The 20,384-nt window shown below is 41.9% G+C and overlaps 1 protein-coding gene across 1 annotated transcript in view; it reads left to right on the top strand.

Moving 5' to 3' along the window:
• The first annotated feature begins 1,492 nt into the window (after positions 1 to 1,492).
• SPON1 (spondin 1) overlaps positions 1,493 to 20,384 on the top strand; it is a 177,989-nt gene continuing 159,097 nt past the window's right edge. Inside the window, exons 1-2 of the mRNA XM_050335596.1 lie at positions 1,493 to 1,906; positions 8,619 to 8,725. Of these exons, the coding sequence (XP_050191553.1) occupies positions 1,684 to 1,906; positions 8,619 to 8,725 (330 nt within the window). The 5' untranslated portion in view covers positions 1,493 to 1,683. The remainder of the gene's footprint in view (positions 1,907 to 8,618; positions 8,726 to 20,384) is intronic.

The following is a 20,384-nucleotide window of genomic DNA, read 5'->3' as shown; positions in this document are numbered from 1 at the left end:
TGCAGGGGCCTAAGCAGGCAATGTGCTTAAGAATTGGATGTCACCACTCAGTGGTTATGAGAGCTTGACTGTCACCTCTTCACAGACACGTGGAGAGACATTGTCAGCAGCTCCCTGTTTGCAGTAAAAGGTAAAATCTTGTCCAAATGCCAACACTGTCTTCGCTGAATGTTTGTTTTGAGGCTGTGTTCTTTATAAACAAGTAGCATAGAGACCAAAAATATTAATAACCTTATAGTAGCAAAGCTCTTGGCAAGTAACCTTTCAGGAGGTAAGATCAGCATTCTCACAGACACCTTGAGGAAACGCCTTTATTTGTCACACAACGTGAGGTTGTTGCTAATCACCTCCCAAAGGTAAGCTTGGAACCCAAACATTTGCAAATCTTATGCTAGCAAATGTCTTAGTACGTTCTAGCAGGATTTCAAACTGCTTGCTGTTTCTCATACTTTCTTGGAAGTTGTGCTTAAATGTGGTTGTACTCATGAGTCTGCTACAGTCCACTCCTGGAGATAGTGGTTAGAAAGGGGTTTGTGCCCTCTTGTACATCTGGCATCTCAAAAGTATTCAGGTCCTGCTTGAAGACCTTTCTGACTTTTTTCCTCCACTTACAAAGCAGTGGAGGGAAGGGGAGAGAGAAGATCAGCATTTTGGGATTAAAACCCTGCAGTTAGGGACCGCAGGGGTCTAGGTTCACTTTTTCTTTTTAAACCACTGCTGTAATCTTCTTTTGTGGATTTAGAGAAGTCATTCAGTGTCATTGCGCCTCAGTGTGCCCTGTGTAAAGGCAAAATAATGAGCCCTGCTCTCTCCTGGCTTTCTCCTATTTGCATCTGCTGGGGTTTTTCCGGGTGTTGGAGCAGACCTCCCACATTCACCGGGGTGAACTGTGTTCGCAGCTGTTGTGAGTGCACTTACATGGGCTGCATCTTGGGTGTGCACAGCTGCAGGCTCGTGTAGAAATGAATCTCGTGTTTCTGGCACATCCACCTCCCCATCTTCCCTCCGTGGTACCCGAGAAGCTGCAGCCGATGCTCCTCGCTTGCCAGGCGTGCAGCGAGCAGGCGGCTGTCTTGGTCCATCTGCGCTCATTCGGTTGGTGATGTTTATCATGTCTGCTGGTTTGGAGAAAGATGGGGGTGCGGAGGGGTGTCGGGAAATTCTTTGAGCCTTGTTATCCCTACGGTAACTATAGACTTTGGCAGGAATGCGGGTGATTAATTTCAGGTCTGTGGGCTCAGCTCTAGCGGCAGCAGCTCCGCGCTGGGTGTCTGGGAGACAGCGGCGTCCCCTGCTCCGCTCTCCCACCAAACCCTGTGAATTCCCTCGGCTAAGTAAACACCACCGAGCCGCTAATCACACGCCCTGAGACAAAACAGCACTTCGCTTCGGGATCTGGGCAAGATCAGACTTCCCTCCCCTGCTTTCCCCTCCCCTCCCTCTCTGCCCCCTCCCTGCTTTTCCCCTCCCCTCTTCTCCCCGGCAGCCGCCGAGCCGGTCCCTCCGATCCGACCTGGCAGGCTCACGCTGGGGGCCGCTGCCGGCTGGGGCTGCCCGAGACGGCGCTGCCCGCCCTGCCTTGTCCTGCCCTGCCTTGTCCTGCCCTGTCCTGCCCGTCCCGCCGCCTCCCGGCCCGGCGCCCACCCTGCCCCGCTCCCGGCGATAAAAAAAGTTGCTCCGAGGATGGGAGCGCATCTGCAGCCGCTGGCCCTGCGGCTCCTGGCGCTGACTTTCCCCTTGGTGGCGAAGGGTTTCTCCGACGAAACCTTGGAGAAAGCCGCGAAATCCGAGGGATATTGCAGTCGGATCCTGCGAGCCCAAGGCACCAGGAGGGAAGGGTACAATGAATTCAGCCTCAGGGTGGAGGGCGATCCAGAATTTTACAAGCCTGGAAACAGTTACCGGGGTAAGTCGGACATCCTCTACATCCCGTGCTAACGATAATGGCCAGGATGAGTGGCTCTGAAACTGTAACGTGTCTCTGCCTGTCATCTCTGGATCCCTCTTGGCGTGTGTGTTTGTGACTGTGTGGGTTAAGACAGGGTAATATACTCCCACGCATTACTTTATTGGGGATGCTTTCATGACAAGTGAGAGGGAGTTGGGTTTCAGTGTATCACTTTACTCCCAAGCATTCCTCATTAAGAGGAATTTCCTTCTCTTTACGATTCCTCTCTGCCGGCTCAGCCCCAGCACGAGATCACAAGTTGCTGTGACACAGACGGCACTCTTCCCCCGTTTACCTACTTCTGTGGGATTTCTTCCTATCCCTTCAAACGTAGCACAGTGCACAGGAGAAGCTTTAGCACTGGGCAGGAAGGAGAGGAAACTCGGAGCTAATCGTTCTTGCCCTGAAATATGAATGTTAATATAATGAGTTAGCATATGGGCAAACAGTGATGCAGCATGCTGCCAACTTCCCACATTTTCCACTTGCATTTATCCCACCCTCTTTTTTTTTTTTTTTTTTTTTTCTGGGTAGATGAACAGATGGTTCAAACAGGAAAGAGGCAGAGACAGTGCTAATGACCACTGTAAATAAGAGATGGAGGCATTCCTTCTTCCTTGAGCATGTCATATACAATCCTTGAAATGAAGTCCAAAGCACATCTCAGTGTATTTTTTTAATTGATAGGCAAAGGCAGGTTTGGGTCACTTTTCCTGCCTCACTATATGATGCCTTTGGAAATAAACCTTCTTGTAATGTACTGTTAACCTTGTATTTTAAAAACACTTTAAAAAGAATTTGGACATTTTTAAGTTCCATAAGTGATGTACTTTGTAGGCATCACTTTGGAAAAAAAAATTTTGGAGATTATTCAGAGTGTTTCTTCCGACCTTTCTTAGGTTCAGGATAAAGAGCAATGTTTTCTAATTGCACAGGTGTGGGAATCTTAGTATAGATAGGGAGAAAAAAGTGTGCATGCAACATAATCATTGTGTTTTCTCAGAGGTTGAAAAATACATCTGCAGCAGTGATTTACCTGTTTTGAACATCAGTCTGTAACTATGCATGGTTTTACTTGATGTCTTTTCTCAAAAAAAAATTTTTTTATTTTAATGTGGTGTGAGGAAATGAACATTTCTCACAAATTGGTGAGCTGCTCCAAACATGAGGATTAGTACCCTGAGTCGGAAAGATTTCATGTTGCATGTCAGTTTGATACATCTACTAAGCAGGATAACGATGTGTCAAGTTCCTTGATAGTGACAAATCTGAATGTTCTTTAAAAGTTTTGGAGTTCACTTCTGTAAAAGCATTACTGGGTATTTTCAGTCATCTACAAGGAAGTTTTTATTACATGGAGAGAATGGAAGAAAGAAACTCCCAGATGAATTAGCAGAACTAATTTTCGGGAGATATTAGGTCTTGGCATTAGGAACTCAATTAATAAAATCACATTAGGATATTATAGCTTCTTGGAAGTGAGAAAATTATGGCTAATGGAAAAAAAGTTAAAATGTAGAACAAAATATGTGCCTACATTTCTGATAGTTTAGACTGAAGTATTCAGGTAGCACATTAGCCTGTGAAGATTGTACTTTAAGGATGCTTCCTGAATGGTTGGAAGTAAATGTTACTGAAAGACATACATTATCTATGGCAGTAGTTAAAACTAACAGCATGCAGAAAGTTTTAAGAGCTCATTTTCAAAGGAGTTTCTGCAGTACAACTGGAACTCTATTACTGTTTTATATATGGGGTGGAAAATCCAACTAATGATTAAAACAATTAGATGTTATGACAGGTCTGTGTTGTTTTTTTTTAATCTGCAAATTACTATTTATGCAACATGGCTAAAGACTTGCACAACCTCCTCTGCCTTGGAGCCAAATGTGCCTTGTTTCCATGGCCCCTGCTTGATTTAATGCAGTCTGGATCCTTGGCACATTCCCTAGTGGGCTCTTGGAATAAACTAGTATTTTCAAGGTGGATAACACAGGAATTAACTGTACATGCAAATGCTGTACTCCCCAAAGTGTGATAGCAGAGGGACATCCATTCATCTTCATGATGGTCTCGCTCATGGGTTGATGTGACACTTGCATAAGACCCTCAGTCTGCAATGGCTGGAGGAAATATCTCAGCACTCTTGCAGTTTGGGAATCAGACCAGAGTTCACCGCTGCTATTTGTCTTTGGGGAAGTTTTTATGGCTCTCCTGCAGTTATTCACCTTTAGATCAATCAGAACCTACCTGCCCCAAGGGGAAATCCTGGGTGTATCTCTGTGCATGGATCTGTGAAGCCTTGGTTTTCCACCTCTGGGGCTGTGATAGAGAACAATGGCCCTGAGCACTGAATAACCCATCTGAGTAGTTGTGCACCTCCTCTGGTCTGCAGACACCGGCAGCAGTAAATGAGGGCACATTTTCCTGTCTCAGATGGTTAAAAGTGAGGTAGCAGCAGGGCTAAGGAGCCATCCTCCTTTCCTCCCTCATGTCTAACAAAGCAGCAGTGGCTGTGGTCTTTGTGGTGTCTCGCAGGGGAAGTGGCATGACTGATTTCTGACACCTCGTTTGGGACTTCTGATGCTGCAGCCTGCAAGTGGCCTTGTCTGCCTGGTCATTCAGGCTGTGAGGTTGTTGTCTCTCCCCTTGTGAAGCAGGCAGACAAATGCACTGAGGCAGGTCTTCCTGTGAGTGCCAGGTTTGTGGGGTCGAGGCCCTCTCCTGCCTGCTGGTTAACTTTGACCTTGATGTGGGTGCTCTTGTTTCCACTGAAGGTCAAAGGCACAAGTGAGCCTTAAGTTTAGGCAGTGTTACAGGGTAATTAATGATCCTTGCAAATACTCACTCCCTCCTTTACTGATTGCTGAGTTAGATTAATGATTGCATGAGGTTTCCATGAAAAGGTGAGGCAAGTTTAATCCTATTAAAATGTAAAGACGGTAGTATGTCCATTTCACGTGCTAACATGCAGTGGACATACTTTCCACTATAGGATAATGAAGTTGTTGTTTTGAAGAAAAAAAGGGAGATTTGACCACTTTTAATCCTTAGACATTCCTTCTATGCTGATGCTGTTTCTGTTTTTAATGGAATTTCCATTTGCAGGTCAGTTCACTTCCTCAGTTTTTGAGGAAAGGCTCCCTTAATGTGACACACTTCATTGCACTGGTTTGGGGACTCCTAAGGAATGTGGAGTCTTTTTCTTCCCATTTCTTTCTGCCACTCAACATGCAAACACTTCTCACGAGTGCTTACAAGAGCTCATGCTGTAACTCTTTCAGCCATTCTCGTGTTTCACAAAATATGGATAAAAGTAGATTTTGAAAGTGTATTTGTTGGTACTTGTGCGATGCACGGCACAGGATGTGCAGTAGAGTAGGATGTGGGAAGTCAGATTTCCTGCCTGAAACCAAAGGAGCAATAGCTTTGATCACCCCACCTTTAGCTTGGGACACAGGGGAAAGAGGAGCATGTTGAAGGTGTGTGCCAAAGTGCAGCTTGTAAGGTAATTGGATATTTGCTGGAGGGGATGGAAGCAGACAAAAGTAACTGCTGATACGTAATCTTCCCTTTAAAGTAAAATCCTTGACTTTGAGATTGCGCTGATCCTAACTGATCTTTACAGGAAGTTCATATTGTTCAGTGAACATTAATTAGTGTGAACACACATGTGAGCAGTACTCAGCTGTTGTTTAAAATGGCAGAGTTTAGCCCAAGAAGGAGAGTTCTCAGCTCTTTTGCAACAAAGGACCACTCTCTTGTGAAAACCAGATGTGGTCTGACAGCTTCCCACAGCTGCCTGTGCAGTGCGAGCCTCTGCTGTGCTGAAACACTCAGGCCAGAGCCAGTGACTACAGGAGCATCACCAGAACAAGGCTCTGCTTTAGGAGGGCTCAGAATAAACCCTTGTGCTGTGATGTTCTCAGCACACCGGTAGTTCAAAACAATCCACAGAAACCTTCTCAGCTCAGGTGTTAACCCGTGCTCTGACCTAACCCAGGGGTGACTAAAGCACACATCCCTCTTGGTATCCTTGAGCTGAGGTTGCACAGACTCTAAAATCCCACGAGTCCTCTCTGTTCCTGCGTGTCTTTACCCTCCTGGCCCCTCACTTGTATCTGAGTGTCCCCGGCACTGGCAGAAGCTCTCCCAGGCCTGCAGAGCGGCCGCTCGGGGACTGGACCCAGCTGAACCCTCCAGTTGGGGTTGGCCTGTTTGACTGTTCAGCTGGCTGTGTTCCCCAGTCCAGCTGAGAGCACAGCTGCCTGGATGTGGCTGCTGTGTGAGCAGTGCGGGCTGGGGAGGGTGGGATCACTCATGCTGGAGGAAGCGTGGATTTATTCTGTGTTTTAAATGACTGCAACCACAGCGTGAGTATTGCTAACCCCAGGCATCCAAAAACTATGAGTCAGGTTTTGAAATTACCTTCCTCTTTTTTCTTTCTTTCTCTTTTGATGCTTCTGTTGCGTTTCAGATCTCCTCTGTTTTATAGATATGTGTTTGTTTAGAGTGTTTGGAATTTTGAAAACTATTTGGTTTGGTCTGCAAATCTGTGAGGAGAAGGATGAAAACTGTTGAGTCAGTTCACAGCTGGATTCTCCCTTTGCTTGCATACGTATTTAAGTATTTCTGGTGTCACATTTTACTCCTAGTGATTCAGGCTTCTGAATTGCAAATGGTATGGAAAAATTTGTGGCATGTATAAGGCCTTTATTGCAGTTAATTTCTAAGAATTAGTGTTCAAGCAAGAGTAATATGTTTGCCCTTGTTGGGTTCAGCAGTGTTCTGTTCTCAGCTACTGCAACTGAGAGGCTGGCTGTGGGTTTTCATTTGGGTAGACCTGCAGAAGTTTGCAAAATTAGACTAATCATGCTAATTATAATCATGAATTAATGAATTGGGGAAATATTTAGTAAAGTTAGCAGAAATTTTAATGGTGGAATGCTACTACTCAGTTTCTCTGTATAAAATGTGAGCTTTTCTTTCTCCCTCAAAATTATAATGTTTAGCTTCATAATAAAATTCCATGGAATGAAACCTGTTGAAAATCCTGAGAGCTGAGGATTATGCCAATCACTACTCTGAATTTGCATTGGTGTTTTCAGGTGTACAGGTCTAAGCATGGCACTCTCAAAAGGTTAAAAATTGAAATGAGTCTCTCCAATCCTTTTTTTCTACATATACAGCCAGAAAAGTTATGTATTTGTACATAAATCATATTTGTACAAAAATCATATTTGTACAAAAATCATGATTGTTAGACCCAAACACAGCTGCATAATGCTAGAAATTTCCAAATAGCCTATTTTATATTTTTCCACTACTGAATTTCTAGATCAAAGCTCTCTTGCTGTGTTCCAAATGAACTCTGGGTATATTTTGAAATAGATATATTTTAAGGGCTATTTATCATTTTTAGCAAGGTGATTCATCCCCTCATGGCCTATCTGTGTGAGAGGGAGTCTATTTTGGATAATCTTCAATGAAGCAGCACTGGTGGTTGCAGTTTGCTCATGAAAACTGTGTGTGGTCTTCAGTGTTAATTGTGCCAGTCAGAGCTGGAGAGTGTGACAATAATTACCACAAGCAAAACTGTCTTCAACATGCTTAAAGTAAAAAAAAAAAAAAAGCTACTTAAAAGTATTCATAGTTCAATTTTCTGTCTCTTTTCCTTTCGTTCAAAAAGAATTTCCCCCTAAAATTTACCCCTGATTCAGAAAAGGATTCTCATGAGTTGTTGAAAAGGGTTTGGCCATTTCAAAAGTTCTGCCTCATTATGTCTTTCTGAAAGTGTTCAGAAGAGCCTCAGCTGACGGAACTCAAGTGTTGCTGGTTGGTGCTTGGGTGCTGCTGATGGTAAACAGAAAAGTTGTACAAGGATATCTTGCACTAGCAGAAAAATGAGGGATTTAATTCTGATGCTGAGCACGATAAAATCAGATTAGTCAGCATGACTTTATCTGTTCTCTCCTGGTGGATGTAATGCTGCCTTACCGGTCAGGACAAGTGTGTGAAGAGTGTGTTTGCTGATGTGTGGGCTGGTTTGGGGATCAGAGCTGGCACCACAATCTTCAGAGGTCAGCTTTAGCCATGAGTTTGGCTTTGCATCCTGTTTTGCCCTGAGGATAAAGCGAAAGAAGGATAGTTTAAGATGCCCCATTTCCACCAGCTGGAGTGCTGTGCTGAGTGTAGCTGAGCTGAAGCAGGCAATGTGGTCATCTCCCATTATAGATAGAGAGGCTTTCTGTGTACTAAAATGCCTGGATCCTTGTCTGTGCTCAGAGCAGGGCAAAAGATGAATTTAAATATTTAGGAAATGCTCCCTCACATTTAAAACAAAAATAAACCCAAAACCTAACACGCTTGTCCCCACCCCCAAACCAACCATAAAATAACCCTCTGTAGATCTGAGTAGATTATCAATCTGCTTTAAAAAAACAAAAAGATCTGGGGTTATTTCACATCATGCCAGCGTTTTTCAGTTTACTTGGAAACCTGGACTGAACATTTTGTGTTCTGGTTGGCTTGGCTCCACTTTGTTAAGTGCTCCAGCTTTGGTTGATACCAACTTAAACCACGCACCTTTCAAGCTGCAAAATGATGTGCAAGTGGCTGATTTCCTAATTAATATTGTGTTTTCATTATTTCTCTGTCCATTGTAACCCAGTGACACTTTCTGCTGCCACCCCTGCTTACTTTCGTGGCTTCACGTTGATCGCCCTCAAGGAGGGAAAAGAAGGTGACAAAGAGGAAGACCACGCAGGAACTTTCCAGGTGAGAGAACTTTCCCTGTCCTACCTCTCTTGGAGTTTTCCCTACTGCATGCTTGGCTCAAGGGGAGGTTTGATATGCACAACAGAATGCAGACTCTGTGCTAAAGTAAGCAAAAATATTTGTGGGTGTTGACATGAGGACAGCATGGCATGCTTTATATTCCATGCTACCTGTTCAAGGGATCAGGGCTATTGCACCTCGACTTCAGCTTGCCTTTCCTCACTCTTGCAGTTACAAATGAGCATCAGTTATTTGAACTGGAGCCTGGGACACCTGAAATTGTTATGCAAAGTGAATATGAGAATTGTTCTATTCACGTTTTGCTTTTTGTATTTCTTTGCCTTGATATTTTTGTTCACTGAGGTGCAGAATATGACTCTGAGAAGCGTTTGCCACAGCTGTAAATGACTGTTTTTATCAGTCATAAATTAGATTCTGTTGTTTTATTTATGCTCAGTAGTACTTTACTTAATGAACACAGTCAGTGGGATAAAATGTTTATCATTATTAAAAGGTTTAGAATCCAGAGTGATGATTCACAAAATGGTATTTTCAGCTCCTTCATGAAGGGGATTCTGGAAATTGAGAATATACATAATTTTTATTAAAGAATGTGGAACTTCTGTAGGTAGGTTTGATTCTCAGATGGGGTATTGCTTGCTATTTGACTTTCCAAGCTTAGAAATATTGTTGGATGATACTGATTATAATTTACAGGATAGGTATTGATATTAATTTTAATAATGATTTTTAGATAGATTTCACTTGCTTCAGAGAAGCATTCCTAGATTTTCAAGGGAAATACTCAAAAGTTATAACTTAGGTGACCTACAAGGAGACAGAAATCAACGTGAATTCCTGAAACAACTTCTGTGTTTTTATATAGCAGATAAGGTGCACAAACTCAACTAATTGCCCTCTTTTCCTTTTGAGTTTGCTTAGAGGCCTCTGCCTGGTTTTCATACATTTCATAAGAAAATCTAGAATAAGCAAGAACTTATTTGATGTTGGAATAACTCCATCTTCCTTAAAATGAAATAATTTCTTAATATTATTTGGGAGAAATATTCTTCATATGGCCTTCTTAATAAAGTTGGGGTTTTTAAAAAAATAAGAGAGTACTGAAGGATCAGCTACTATTAAGAAGTAGAAATGGTGGTGCTTCATCTATTTTAAAAGAAACTTGTCACCATTAATTCCCTCATTTCAGTTGTTAATGTCTCTATGGCTGTGGCAAATGGGAAAAAAATTGGCCTGAGTTTTGCCTTTATGTTTGATTCACAGTGAAAAACTCTCTAAGCTTTGCTGAACTAACAGAGGAATTTGAAGTTATCAGAGTGGGAAGCAAATGGAAGTTCTACTTAGATTGAAAAAAAACCCCAGTGGATCTCAGCTGAGGGAAGGTTGTTTAATTAGCTTTATTGTATGGATTGCAACCTGAACTTGGTGTTCTAGTTTTGCAGGTGGGAGTTTCAAAGTTTATGCATAAGTAAATTTGCGTGTCTGTGGCACAAATAGTCCTCGCTGTGCTCATCCCACATTAGCACAATTAACGGAAGTTTATTCAGATGGCGTCTGCTTGTTCTCCCTTTGTGGATACAGATGTAAGATTCTTATTTAAGTATCCAAAGAATGCTTGCAGAGATAAATAATTATGTCCCTTGTATTACTAGCTAGGTGCTAGTAATTAGAAGAAAAAGAGATTTAGTTCAAGGGTTTGCACTGTGTTTCTGTTATAAAGTGAAGATCCCAAGGATGGCTAGACAGCTGTACAGAGTAAGGAAAAAAACTGTGTGTACAGTAAATTGCATGCCACTTGCACTTATGTTTCTCCTGTGCTCAGGTGGAGCATATGTTACTCAATGAGTTACCCAGGTGGAATAGAACGCAGTGGAAACTCCTTAATAGTGACAAGAGACTAAATGCTGCTTCTGGACTACAGATATAACCCTCTGCCTCCACGAGGAGAAATATGTGCTGTTAAAATAATGGTCAAAACTGAGCGCTGTATGAAGCAAGTGCTTCGAAATGAAAGTTGACCAAGTAAAACATATGCTTTCCCTCCGTGACTTAGGGACTGTGAAACACCTGATTTTTCAAGCCTGTGAGTGCTGCTCCCCAAACTGTGAAGTGTGAGTTACAAAGTCTTTCACAGGGAAAACCAGAATCCACAGTCTGTCCTGAGGGCAGGATCCCATCGGAGCCCTGGCTTCTGTTTTGCACAGCTATTTTTGAGTGTTCAGCTGATCAGGGCTGTAGAGCCTCAAAGTGCTGTAGAGGAGCATGTGCTAGAGCAGCAAGGTGTTAAATAAAGACTATCACTTGAGTTTTTGAGGCAGACACAGCAGGCTTAGGCTGGGAAAACCTCGTTCGCAGGGATCACAGCCGAGCTGCAGCAGGTTGTGCCGCAGGCTGGACCTGCAGGGGCTCTGCTCTGCCTTTTACAACCTCCTCATGGCTCATTTGCTCTTGTGTGACTCTGCAAGTCAGCAGGTATGGTCAATCTTCATTAATCATCAAGCTGCAGGGTCTTGATCCCATAAATACCACAGCTGTTAAAATTTTGGGTGGGACAGGTATTTGTTTTCTGTACCGTTTTTGGTTAACTCGATACTTGCCATCAAGTAGAGGCATTTAGAGAAGTGTAGTTTGGACTCCACCATTCTAAATTTGTTTTACTATGAGGCAACTGAGGCTTTAAAATCTGATTTTACTGTTATTTGTTTATTTAATGCAGCCAAACTTCTTTTTCTGTGTCCCTGTAGTACACACAGGGCACAATTCAGCTTTGAAATAAATCACATCGTCTCTCACAAACACTCAAACACACGTTAAATAGCTAAATTAAATATGGCTGGGGAATTCAAGATGCCAAACTCAGTCACAGAAGTCTGGGGGGTGTAATGATATAGCTCTTACTTATGCCAGTGGTAATTGTACAACTCGGGGGTGCAGTGAGGCACTCTGGAAGCTTTGGGTATCCTGTCCCACTGGCCTCTTTACACAAGCCATTCCCAACTGTTGCCATGCAGACCGCTGATCTTTCTCTTTTGTGATGTTTAGCAACAGTCTGCAAATCGTTTGGAAGGCAAATTATACTCAAGGGCAACAATCAGGCACTGGTTGACTATACAACACTACCTATACAGGCCATTTTAATCAACATCTGTATGCAGTGTAATAGATTCAGTTTGATAAATAATGTACAATGATGGAGACTTAGTGCTGAACTTCACCTCATCTGTCTTCCTTGTTCTCTGAGGAAGGATAAATATTCCAGGAAAATTCTTGGTGGATGTTTTGTGAATCTCTTCTGAAGTGTTCAACAACAACAACAACAAATTCATCTCTCAAAGTGGCCTGTTTAAACTCTTCAATATATTATATTTTATAGAAAATTAAAGGACAACGTTGTAGAGCTCTTACTGACATCTAAACCGAGTCTTCACTAATAGTGGTTAAATTGCTCTCTTATGAGATTGTCTTCCTAAATTAAGGTTTATCTTCATATCTTATGAAGCAGATATTCTGAAGTTTCCTTTATTCTCCTTCCGATTACACACACTCCTTATCTTTTCCTTATTAATATTTCTACATTTTCATTGTAGGGCATCTTCTTTCAGTTTTGCTATTTCTGCAGTTAAGCTGACATTTCAGTCTTGTGTTCCTCGGAATTTTACACAGTAGGCAGTCTGGACTCTCAGCATAAAATCATATGGAATTAAGATACAGTAATCCTTTGGAGTGCCATTGTCTTTATGCAGAATCTTGTAAGAGTGTGCAACTTACCTTTATTGCAGGAGCATCTGAGTATTGTACAGGAGGTGCCTGATAAAAGTCCTAAATCCTTTCCTGCAGGTATTGCTGTCATGAGGTTTTGTTCCTATTAAGTGTGGAGCTTCATCCAATTTATCAAGGAAGTCCTGAACTACAATTCTGTCCTTCGAAGTGCTGTTAATTCTCCCCAAAATCGGTGCTTTGTGAACACGTTCGATAATTAAACACTCAATATGAAATATTTTGTGAAAACATGACCTGGTAAACTGAGTCACGAAGACTCAGAGTTAGGCACTTCTTTGTATTGCCTTGGCATAATCAGTTGTTAGATTCTTATGCCGTGTAAACTACGTTTGTAATAGTTTAGTGTTAAATGCCTTCATCATATCAGTGTTCCTGGGGGTGTCCTTTTGACTTGTTTAGCTCTAGAATGACTCAAGAAATTCTTAGTTTAGGCCACTGAATTTAACGACCCGCTGGTTCAAAACCAATGCAGGAGCCTGAGCAGGTGGAGCAGTAGAAAGGGTGAAGGTTTCATTAAAGGTGTGGCTTTTATAAAAGCTAGAGATGTGTGCTACAGAAGAAAACATTTGAGGAAAATTGGAGTTAATAGTGAGCTCAGTAAGGTAAGGGGTCTTTTATCAGAAGTCCTCCGTTTCAAGGTTTACCCTGAGACAATGGCCCAAACATTGCCTTTGTTTTTGAATATGTGTCCACCACAACCTGTTCATTTGATGCTGTTTAGCTGACTGATGTGCTTAGCAAGGCATAGACACTGAGATTAAAAGGTATTTTTACAACCTCTTAGAAAAGCAGTTCCTCAAATGCTGTGTTTCTCTGCATTTTATGGGAGTCTTACATCTTCTTAAGCAGTTGATGCAGTGTATTTTGAAAGATGCAGTCTCAAAAGGCTTTTAGCCATGTCAAAGGATTTATTTCTTGTATTTATCAGCAAAGGTTTTTAAATAGTTTTTCAAAGAATTAATGACTGCAATTACTTATTAAGCTTTTTACATTAAAAGTTAAGATGTACCCATATAATACTGATGTCGCATTTGGCCTGTATGTTTGGTTTTTTAACCTTGTATCCCAATATAGACTGGCCAGGTTACTTAGTAAACAGCTTATTCTGAGGTGCATGAAGTGATGTAGTTTTGTTTAACAAGTGTTCAGAACTTACAAGTGTTTTGCTCCTGTTTGCATTCTCTACATTCCCTTTCCCAGCATCTCACCACTGAGACAGACTCTGTCATCTTACTGCATGAAAGCATATGGAAGTAATGATCCAAAGCTATAATTACAGGAGTAAGTTAAATATGAAAGAATCAGAACATGCCAGGTATGTAATTTGGAGACTGAGCAGGTGGACACGAATTCTGAGTCTGTAAAACTAAAGTTCTTTTGTATTTGCAAGAGTAATCCTGAATGTTCTTTCTATAAGAATCATTGCAAATATTATTCAAGGCATAAAAAAATCTGTATATTTTATAATAGTTAATCAAGCTCTAGTTCACTTTTCCTGCAGAGTGGAATTTATTAACCTTGGTGAAAATTTTCACTCATTTTTCTGGAACTGCAGGTTCCATACCATGACATTCAGGGATTAAATATGACATTTAAAAAAAGCCCCAAACCAAACAAAAGAACCCCAAAAGGTGTTTGCCACTGCCAGTTCTAGCTTTGACCGGAAAATGTGAACCCTTTGTATGAGATTAAATAGAAATATCTCTGGCACACTGGAGAAACCTCAACCTGAACCACTTGTTGGCGAGGTTTCAGTTGAAAAATGGTCTCAGGGGATAGTTATGCCTTGCTTCAGACAGTAAAAGATAATTTAAGAGAGTGATGAAGAACTAGCAGAACAGAAAGAGCTCTGATAGTCATTATTTGCTACTGATGAGGCTGTAGAAAAAGCAAACTAGAGTCCAGCCACGTAGGTTTGTTGGTTTGTTTGGGGTTTTTTTTGCATTCTTCCTTTATATTTATTTTTCTGGTTTCAGCTTGTGTTGTGAGCAAGGCAAAATTTTTTGCATTGTAACGTTTTCCAGTTTTTCACCCAAACTTTGGTTTGTTACACCTTGGGAACTCCCTCAACTCACAGTGTGCACACCTGCTGTGCCATTTAGAATTAATGATCCAAACCATGACACTTCACCGCCAAAATCAGAAAACACAAAAAAAATTCAGATTACTATTCTGTTATTATTTTATTAGAGAGGAACTTTGAACCAGCAAAGAGGAAACAAACATTGAATTGTGCCTGCTTGCAACACAGCTTAGGTCACTACTGAATAAAAAAAAGGGGGTTCAGCTTCTTAGCCCGGGCTCGCCCTTCTGGTGTCAACTTGCTTATCTCAACTCTGCTGGTTTTCATGGAGCTTCCTGGTTTATGGTGTGACAGGGAAGGAGCCAAGAGGCTTTCTCTGAAAGCCCCCTGAGAAATATGTGGCTCAGACTCTCCCAAAAACTTGCCTATATGTACCTTTGTGCTAAAGATTCAGACCCTTGGACCTCTTTCTTTCAGCCCCTCTTTGATATGGGGAATACTCATGCTGGTGGAAGACTAATTGTGTAACACTACATCCCTCTCAGCCACCTTAATTTTAAGTATGCTGGAGTGCCTGTTCTAAAGGCTTTCTTGCTCTGTTATTACCATCACTTCTAAAACTTCTTTTATTATTTTTAATTTTCATTAATTTGGCTTTAATTTCTGTTCTGACATTTCTTATTCTTTGCCCTTTCCCTGTCTCTCTGTTTGGCTATGGAAAAGATCACCTAGCTTCTGGCCATGTAATAATTAATGCTTTTTTTTTTTTGTTGTTTATATCTAATCTTATTTATTCTCTTTATTTTTATGTTTTCTGGGGAAATGTTTTTTCCTGAGAATGACTTCAAATGATTATTGTGTCACAGTAAGAGCTTATGTTTTTTGGAAAGGGTTATGCCTAAACAAATATTTAATTTGTTGATGATTCAAGTTCTGTTTTTCAGAAGACACAGCCAAAACACAAACCAAAGAAACCCTCTACAAACCCTAAAACCAAGAATAGGAAGTATGTCTCTTGAGATAGGTCAGCTAAAACTCCAGACACCTTTTCAGATCCAAGGCTTATCACAGGCAGGTTATCTCAAGGGTAACTTCTGCCCTGCCTTGCAGACTGCCAATGCACACAGAGCCAAACTACGTCATAGTGAAATATCAGAACTGCCTGATTAAATCTCCTGTTAAAGAATGGTATCTATTAGTTTATTCTGTTTCTTGGATTAAACTGCAAGATTTCCCCGTTCTAAGAAGCCTCCAAAGAGACTCATTAGAGAATTTTTTTCCTGGAATTTGGCACTGGCACTTAACAAAGAAATCCTCAAGAGAGGAAATTACACTGGAAACACTGTCCCTTTCTGCCTTGGAGACTCCAGTCTTCTCTTCAGACACATCAGTGTTCAGAGTCCCATTCTAGGCCTTTTGAGGCTTAGGATCACTTGAAGCTTTACGAGGGTTCTCTTTTCATGTCTTGCTTCCAGTCTTGAAGCCAGTTTTGCATTTGCAATTGTTTCATTCAGAGCCAAAGTCTGGATCTTGGAAGTGCAGATCCTGTTAACTCTGTTTTGTCAATCAGTAAAAGCTGCATGTTCTTCCCCAGGCAGTGTTTAAGAGGACATATCTATCTCAGTGACTCTAAAGGGATTTATTTCAAATATCCCTTTTCTCCAGCCCAGGTAATCTGCCTAACTCATTGTTATTCCACTCTCAGATAGTCTTTCTTCAGATGGTGACACCTAGGCCATGAAATTTTAGGGAAGACATTTAACCCCTCTGGCAACAGTCAGATGCTTCACAGTTGCCATATGGCAGCTGTCATGGGTTATAACTCTATCTCTGTATAGGCTTCAGGTTCATCTGAACATCTATTCAGTATCTCTTTCTTCATTCCTAGTGTTGTCATCAGGCTTTCCTTCCTAGATTTCCCTTTAGGTAGCCTGTTATTTTCCCAGCCTTCATCTAAGGCACTCATCAATGACTCCGGATTCTTTGTATCTCTGCCGAAAAAGATCAGCACTCTTATCCCATCAGCTCCTATCACTGTCCTTTGATGCTCCAAGAATTACCTCTGATGTAGTGATTTGCCATTCTGCAGCATCAGGAAACCTTCAGCATGTCAGTTCCAATCAGTGGGACCTCAGAACAAGAGTTTGTTCTTTGCACTTCCACTTTACATCAGGTTAGAAAGTGTTTATCAGGTATTCCCTGCTGATCCGGACTTCAGCTATCACTGCCTGCAATCCTTGCTATGATAACTATGGATCTGGACATCTGTGCTACCCCCATGATGACACAGGGCTTTAAAAGGAAGGGTTATTCTGGGGAAATGTGTTTATTCCTACACTTCTCTCCAAACGGGAACTGTCAGCTACTAGCCTACAATGACTAGGCTGTAGACATATGGAATTACGTCTGTGCTTGAGAGTCTTTTCTTGTGATGTGTTTTCCCAAGTGATTTGGGGTGGTGGGGGAAGAGGTGAGAAGGATGAGTGAAGGTGATGATAAAGGCTGAGGCTCAACTTTCTCCAGGTTATATGGACATTTCTAATATTAGGAAATCCTGCTGTCAGTCCTCTGGACTTTTGAATGTAGACAGATGCCAGTAGGAAGTCTCCCAATTAAAGTTAAATGGTGGTCTTTCCCCCTCTTTTTCCCTCCACTGTGTTAAGAGAGGTTCTGGTGACTTAGAAACGGAACAGCTTTTTTTAACTCAGGAGTTTACCTGCCTGACTCGTTCCTGAATGGCTGCTGTACAAAAAATCCTTCCTCCATACTTTATAGTCAAGTGAGGCAAGTCAGTTCTCACTGCAACTCATTGCTGAATTAATTGCTGCCAGACTAAACATGCTGCTTGCTATGCCTGTTGTCTTGAGAACTGCTTTCTGGTTTCAGAAGGCACTTTTGCATTATCCAAGTGACAATATATTTAGCTTCTGTTATTCTAGACTGAGTATGTACCCTTCTCAGACCTAGCTGTGGAGTACCCTGTCAGTCTTCCTCCTTTACAACTGTTCCCTTTCTAATGATGGCAGGGACCCCCTCAGTGTTTGCCAAGGGATAGTGTTTCAACTTCCACTGCTGCCCTGAGCAGTTGTAATTCATTATTCTCTTTGCTGTGATGGCTCTTTCTCATGACCTAATAACCCAGGATCATTAGTCATCTGATCACGGTGTATTTATTTTACCTCAGAATGATACAAGACCTGGTCAGGAAATGACCATACCTTCTGATTCTGTTGCATTCAACGTGTTTGCCTTTGGGTGCTTCATCCTAATATATCATCTCCACAGTCATTCCACTTCATGCAGTGATCAGTGGAAATCCATAATGATGTCCTCAGAATGATGAGCACGGACTCATACAACTGAAAAATATCATCCCAATCACGTCAGTTGTTTTGTGTCAGTGCTGGTCTTTACTGAAGAGACTTTGCAGACGTGTTTCTGATCAGGATGCTTGATTTTTCTTTGGTCCGCTTTCTCTGAAAACTGCAAGGTAAGCCTGGGATGTAGCTTTAAGAAGTCTTCTTTCCCTGACAAGGTTGAGACTATTTGGAAGTCCCAGACCAAAAAGCCATATAATATTGCTTTTTCTTTCATATTACTCTCATGGAACTTGTCTCATCCAGCATGACACTGGATTGCTTTAGTGTAAAGTAACCTTGTTCATCCCTGGTTTGTGAGGTCTGGGATTGTAAGGATACCTCTAGCTGAAAGTACTTACACAGGAGGATCTCTTCGGACACATGGACCAAGTTCAGTCATCAGAATTTCTCCTGGTCTGTCATCCCACATCCTGATTTTCTTCAATCACTTGCTGTCCACCTCAGCCTCATGATCAGCTGTATGATGCATCCTTCCATGAGCATAAAGCCCTGACAGAGAGGTTTGCAGTGCTTAGTTGCTACACAACTATAATTTTTCAAAGGCCTCCTAAGGCACTGCCCCAGTGACCACTCCCACCAGTGAGATTTGTATTCAGTTGTGTCTGTTCTTCTGTGATCTACTCTGCACTGGGGCAGCCTCACCTTGAATATCGTGTGCAGTTTTGGTCACCATAATATAAGAAAGATATTAAGCTGTTAGAAAGCATCCAAAGGAGGGCAACAAAGATGGTGAAGGGCCTTGAGGGGAAGCCTCAAGTGACAGGACCAGAGGGAATGGCCTGAAGTTGTGTCAGGGGAGGTTTAGGTTTGATATTAGAAAAGGATTCTTCACCCAGAGGGTGGTTGGGCACTGGGACAGGCTTCTCCAGCGAAGTGGTCACAGCACCAAGCCTGACAGAGTTCAAGAAGCGTTTGGATGATACTCTCAGGCACAGGGTGTGACTCCTGTGGATGTCCTCCGTGCAGGGCTAAGAGTCAGACTCGATAATCCTTGTGGGTGCCTTCCAACTCGGCATGTTCTGTGATTTTGTGACCTTTCTGTTAGCCACTTGCACTGACCCCAGCCTCTCCCCGCATCTTGGTCTGTGTGGACTTCCTGACTGTGGTAATTGCTGCTATAAGAATAATGTCTTTATGGATTGTTTCTCATCTGCTGAATTTCCTCTGACAGAACTGCCCTGTGCAGGACTGTCATTTTAATCAGCAGATGAAGCCAGGAGATCTGACTTTCACTTCAAGCAGGAGATAAGGTTGTAACACCAGAGGACAGCTGGAAGTAGATATGATCTTACCACAGGCCACTTCTGAGTCAGACTGTTTCTCAAGCCATGGTATGGATGTTCCCATTTGGGATATTATCAGGACAGCCATTTATAGCACTGACTTACAGGAGCTTCTCTTACTAATCAGGCACTACAAACTCAAGAATATATCTAGAAATAGTGCATCACTCGTCACTGTAGTTATGTAGTTCTGTTTTGTCAAGTGATTCTTGACTCCTGCTCCAAGGAGTTGTGCTTCTGGAAGGACCTGTTATTGGGAATCACCCATGGTGGAAATCAACATATGAACCATCACTGAAAGGGGACAGAGAAGTTTCTTGAGAGTAATTACGTTCCTCAGAGATGGATTGCATTTTTGTTTTTAACTAGTTATCTCAAACCAGCCCCCCCTCTGCTCTCTTTTGTTTCCTTTTTGAGTTGCTGTGAGAAGAACTGAAAAATCATGTATTCAGCTTTACTTTTCTCAGGGCTGTGTAAGGGGCAGGATCTGAATGTACCCTACACGTACAGCAAAAGCAGAATTTTCTGGTTTAGGTGCTTTTGGTTTCAATTGATAGAGACAAGCAAATACCTAATGAATAGTGACACAGGCAAGACATTTCAACAAGCCATTATTACTGGTAATCTGTTGAAGTTTTGATGGAAAAAAAATCCCAAGTAGTGTTTGCTGGACAGTATTTTGTATTTTTTATGCACAGTTATTTCTGAGTATTAAAACAGCATTGAAATTAATTTTCACATGAAAATAACTGCAGAATAATGAAGAAATTCCCGATCCAGTTGCACAAAAGCTAACGTTTGGCTCTTGAGAATGCTTTTCATAGTACTCAGTAATTAGAAAGGGAAATTCCCTGCTGGTATAGAGCTACCATTTTGTTCCCTGTTCCCTGCATTGTTGCTGGTGGTAGGGTTATTATGCAATCTCTGGCAAGCTCATCCTACCAGACTCCTTACTAATTTGTAGGCTGTAGGTGTAAATTGAAAAGCCTTCCTCCTGCTTCTGTTTACTTCACAGATTGAACTGGGCTCCAATTATTCTCTTCTGTGTGAACTGAGGCACTGTTGTTGCTCTTGCCTCTTTTTTTCTCCTTGTGGGTGGGCACAGTTCATTTGAACCTGCTTTCCTTTTCAAAAGAAACATTTGAAAGAACGAGTGTGTAAGAAGTAGCTTT

Source organism: Myiozetetes cayanensis, unplaced genomic scaffold (genome assembly GCF_022539395.1).
Source record: "Myiozetetes cayanensis isolate MyiCay16 unplaced genomic scaffold, myiCay2020 scf6-25, whole genome shotgun sequence".
NCBI classification, from domain to species: Eukaryota; Metazoa; Chordata; class Aves; order Passeriformes; family Tyrannidae; genus Myiozetetes; species Myiozetetes cayanensis.
This window is presented reverse-complemented; position numbering and strand designations above follow the sequence as displayed.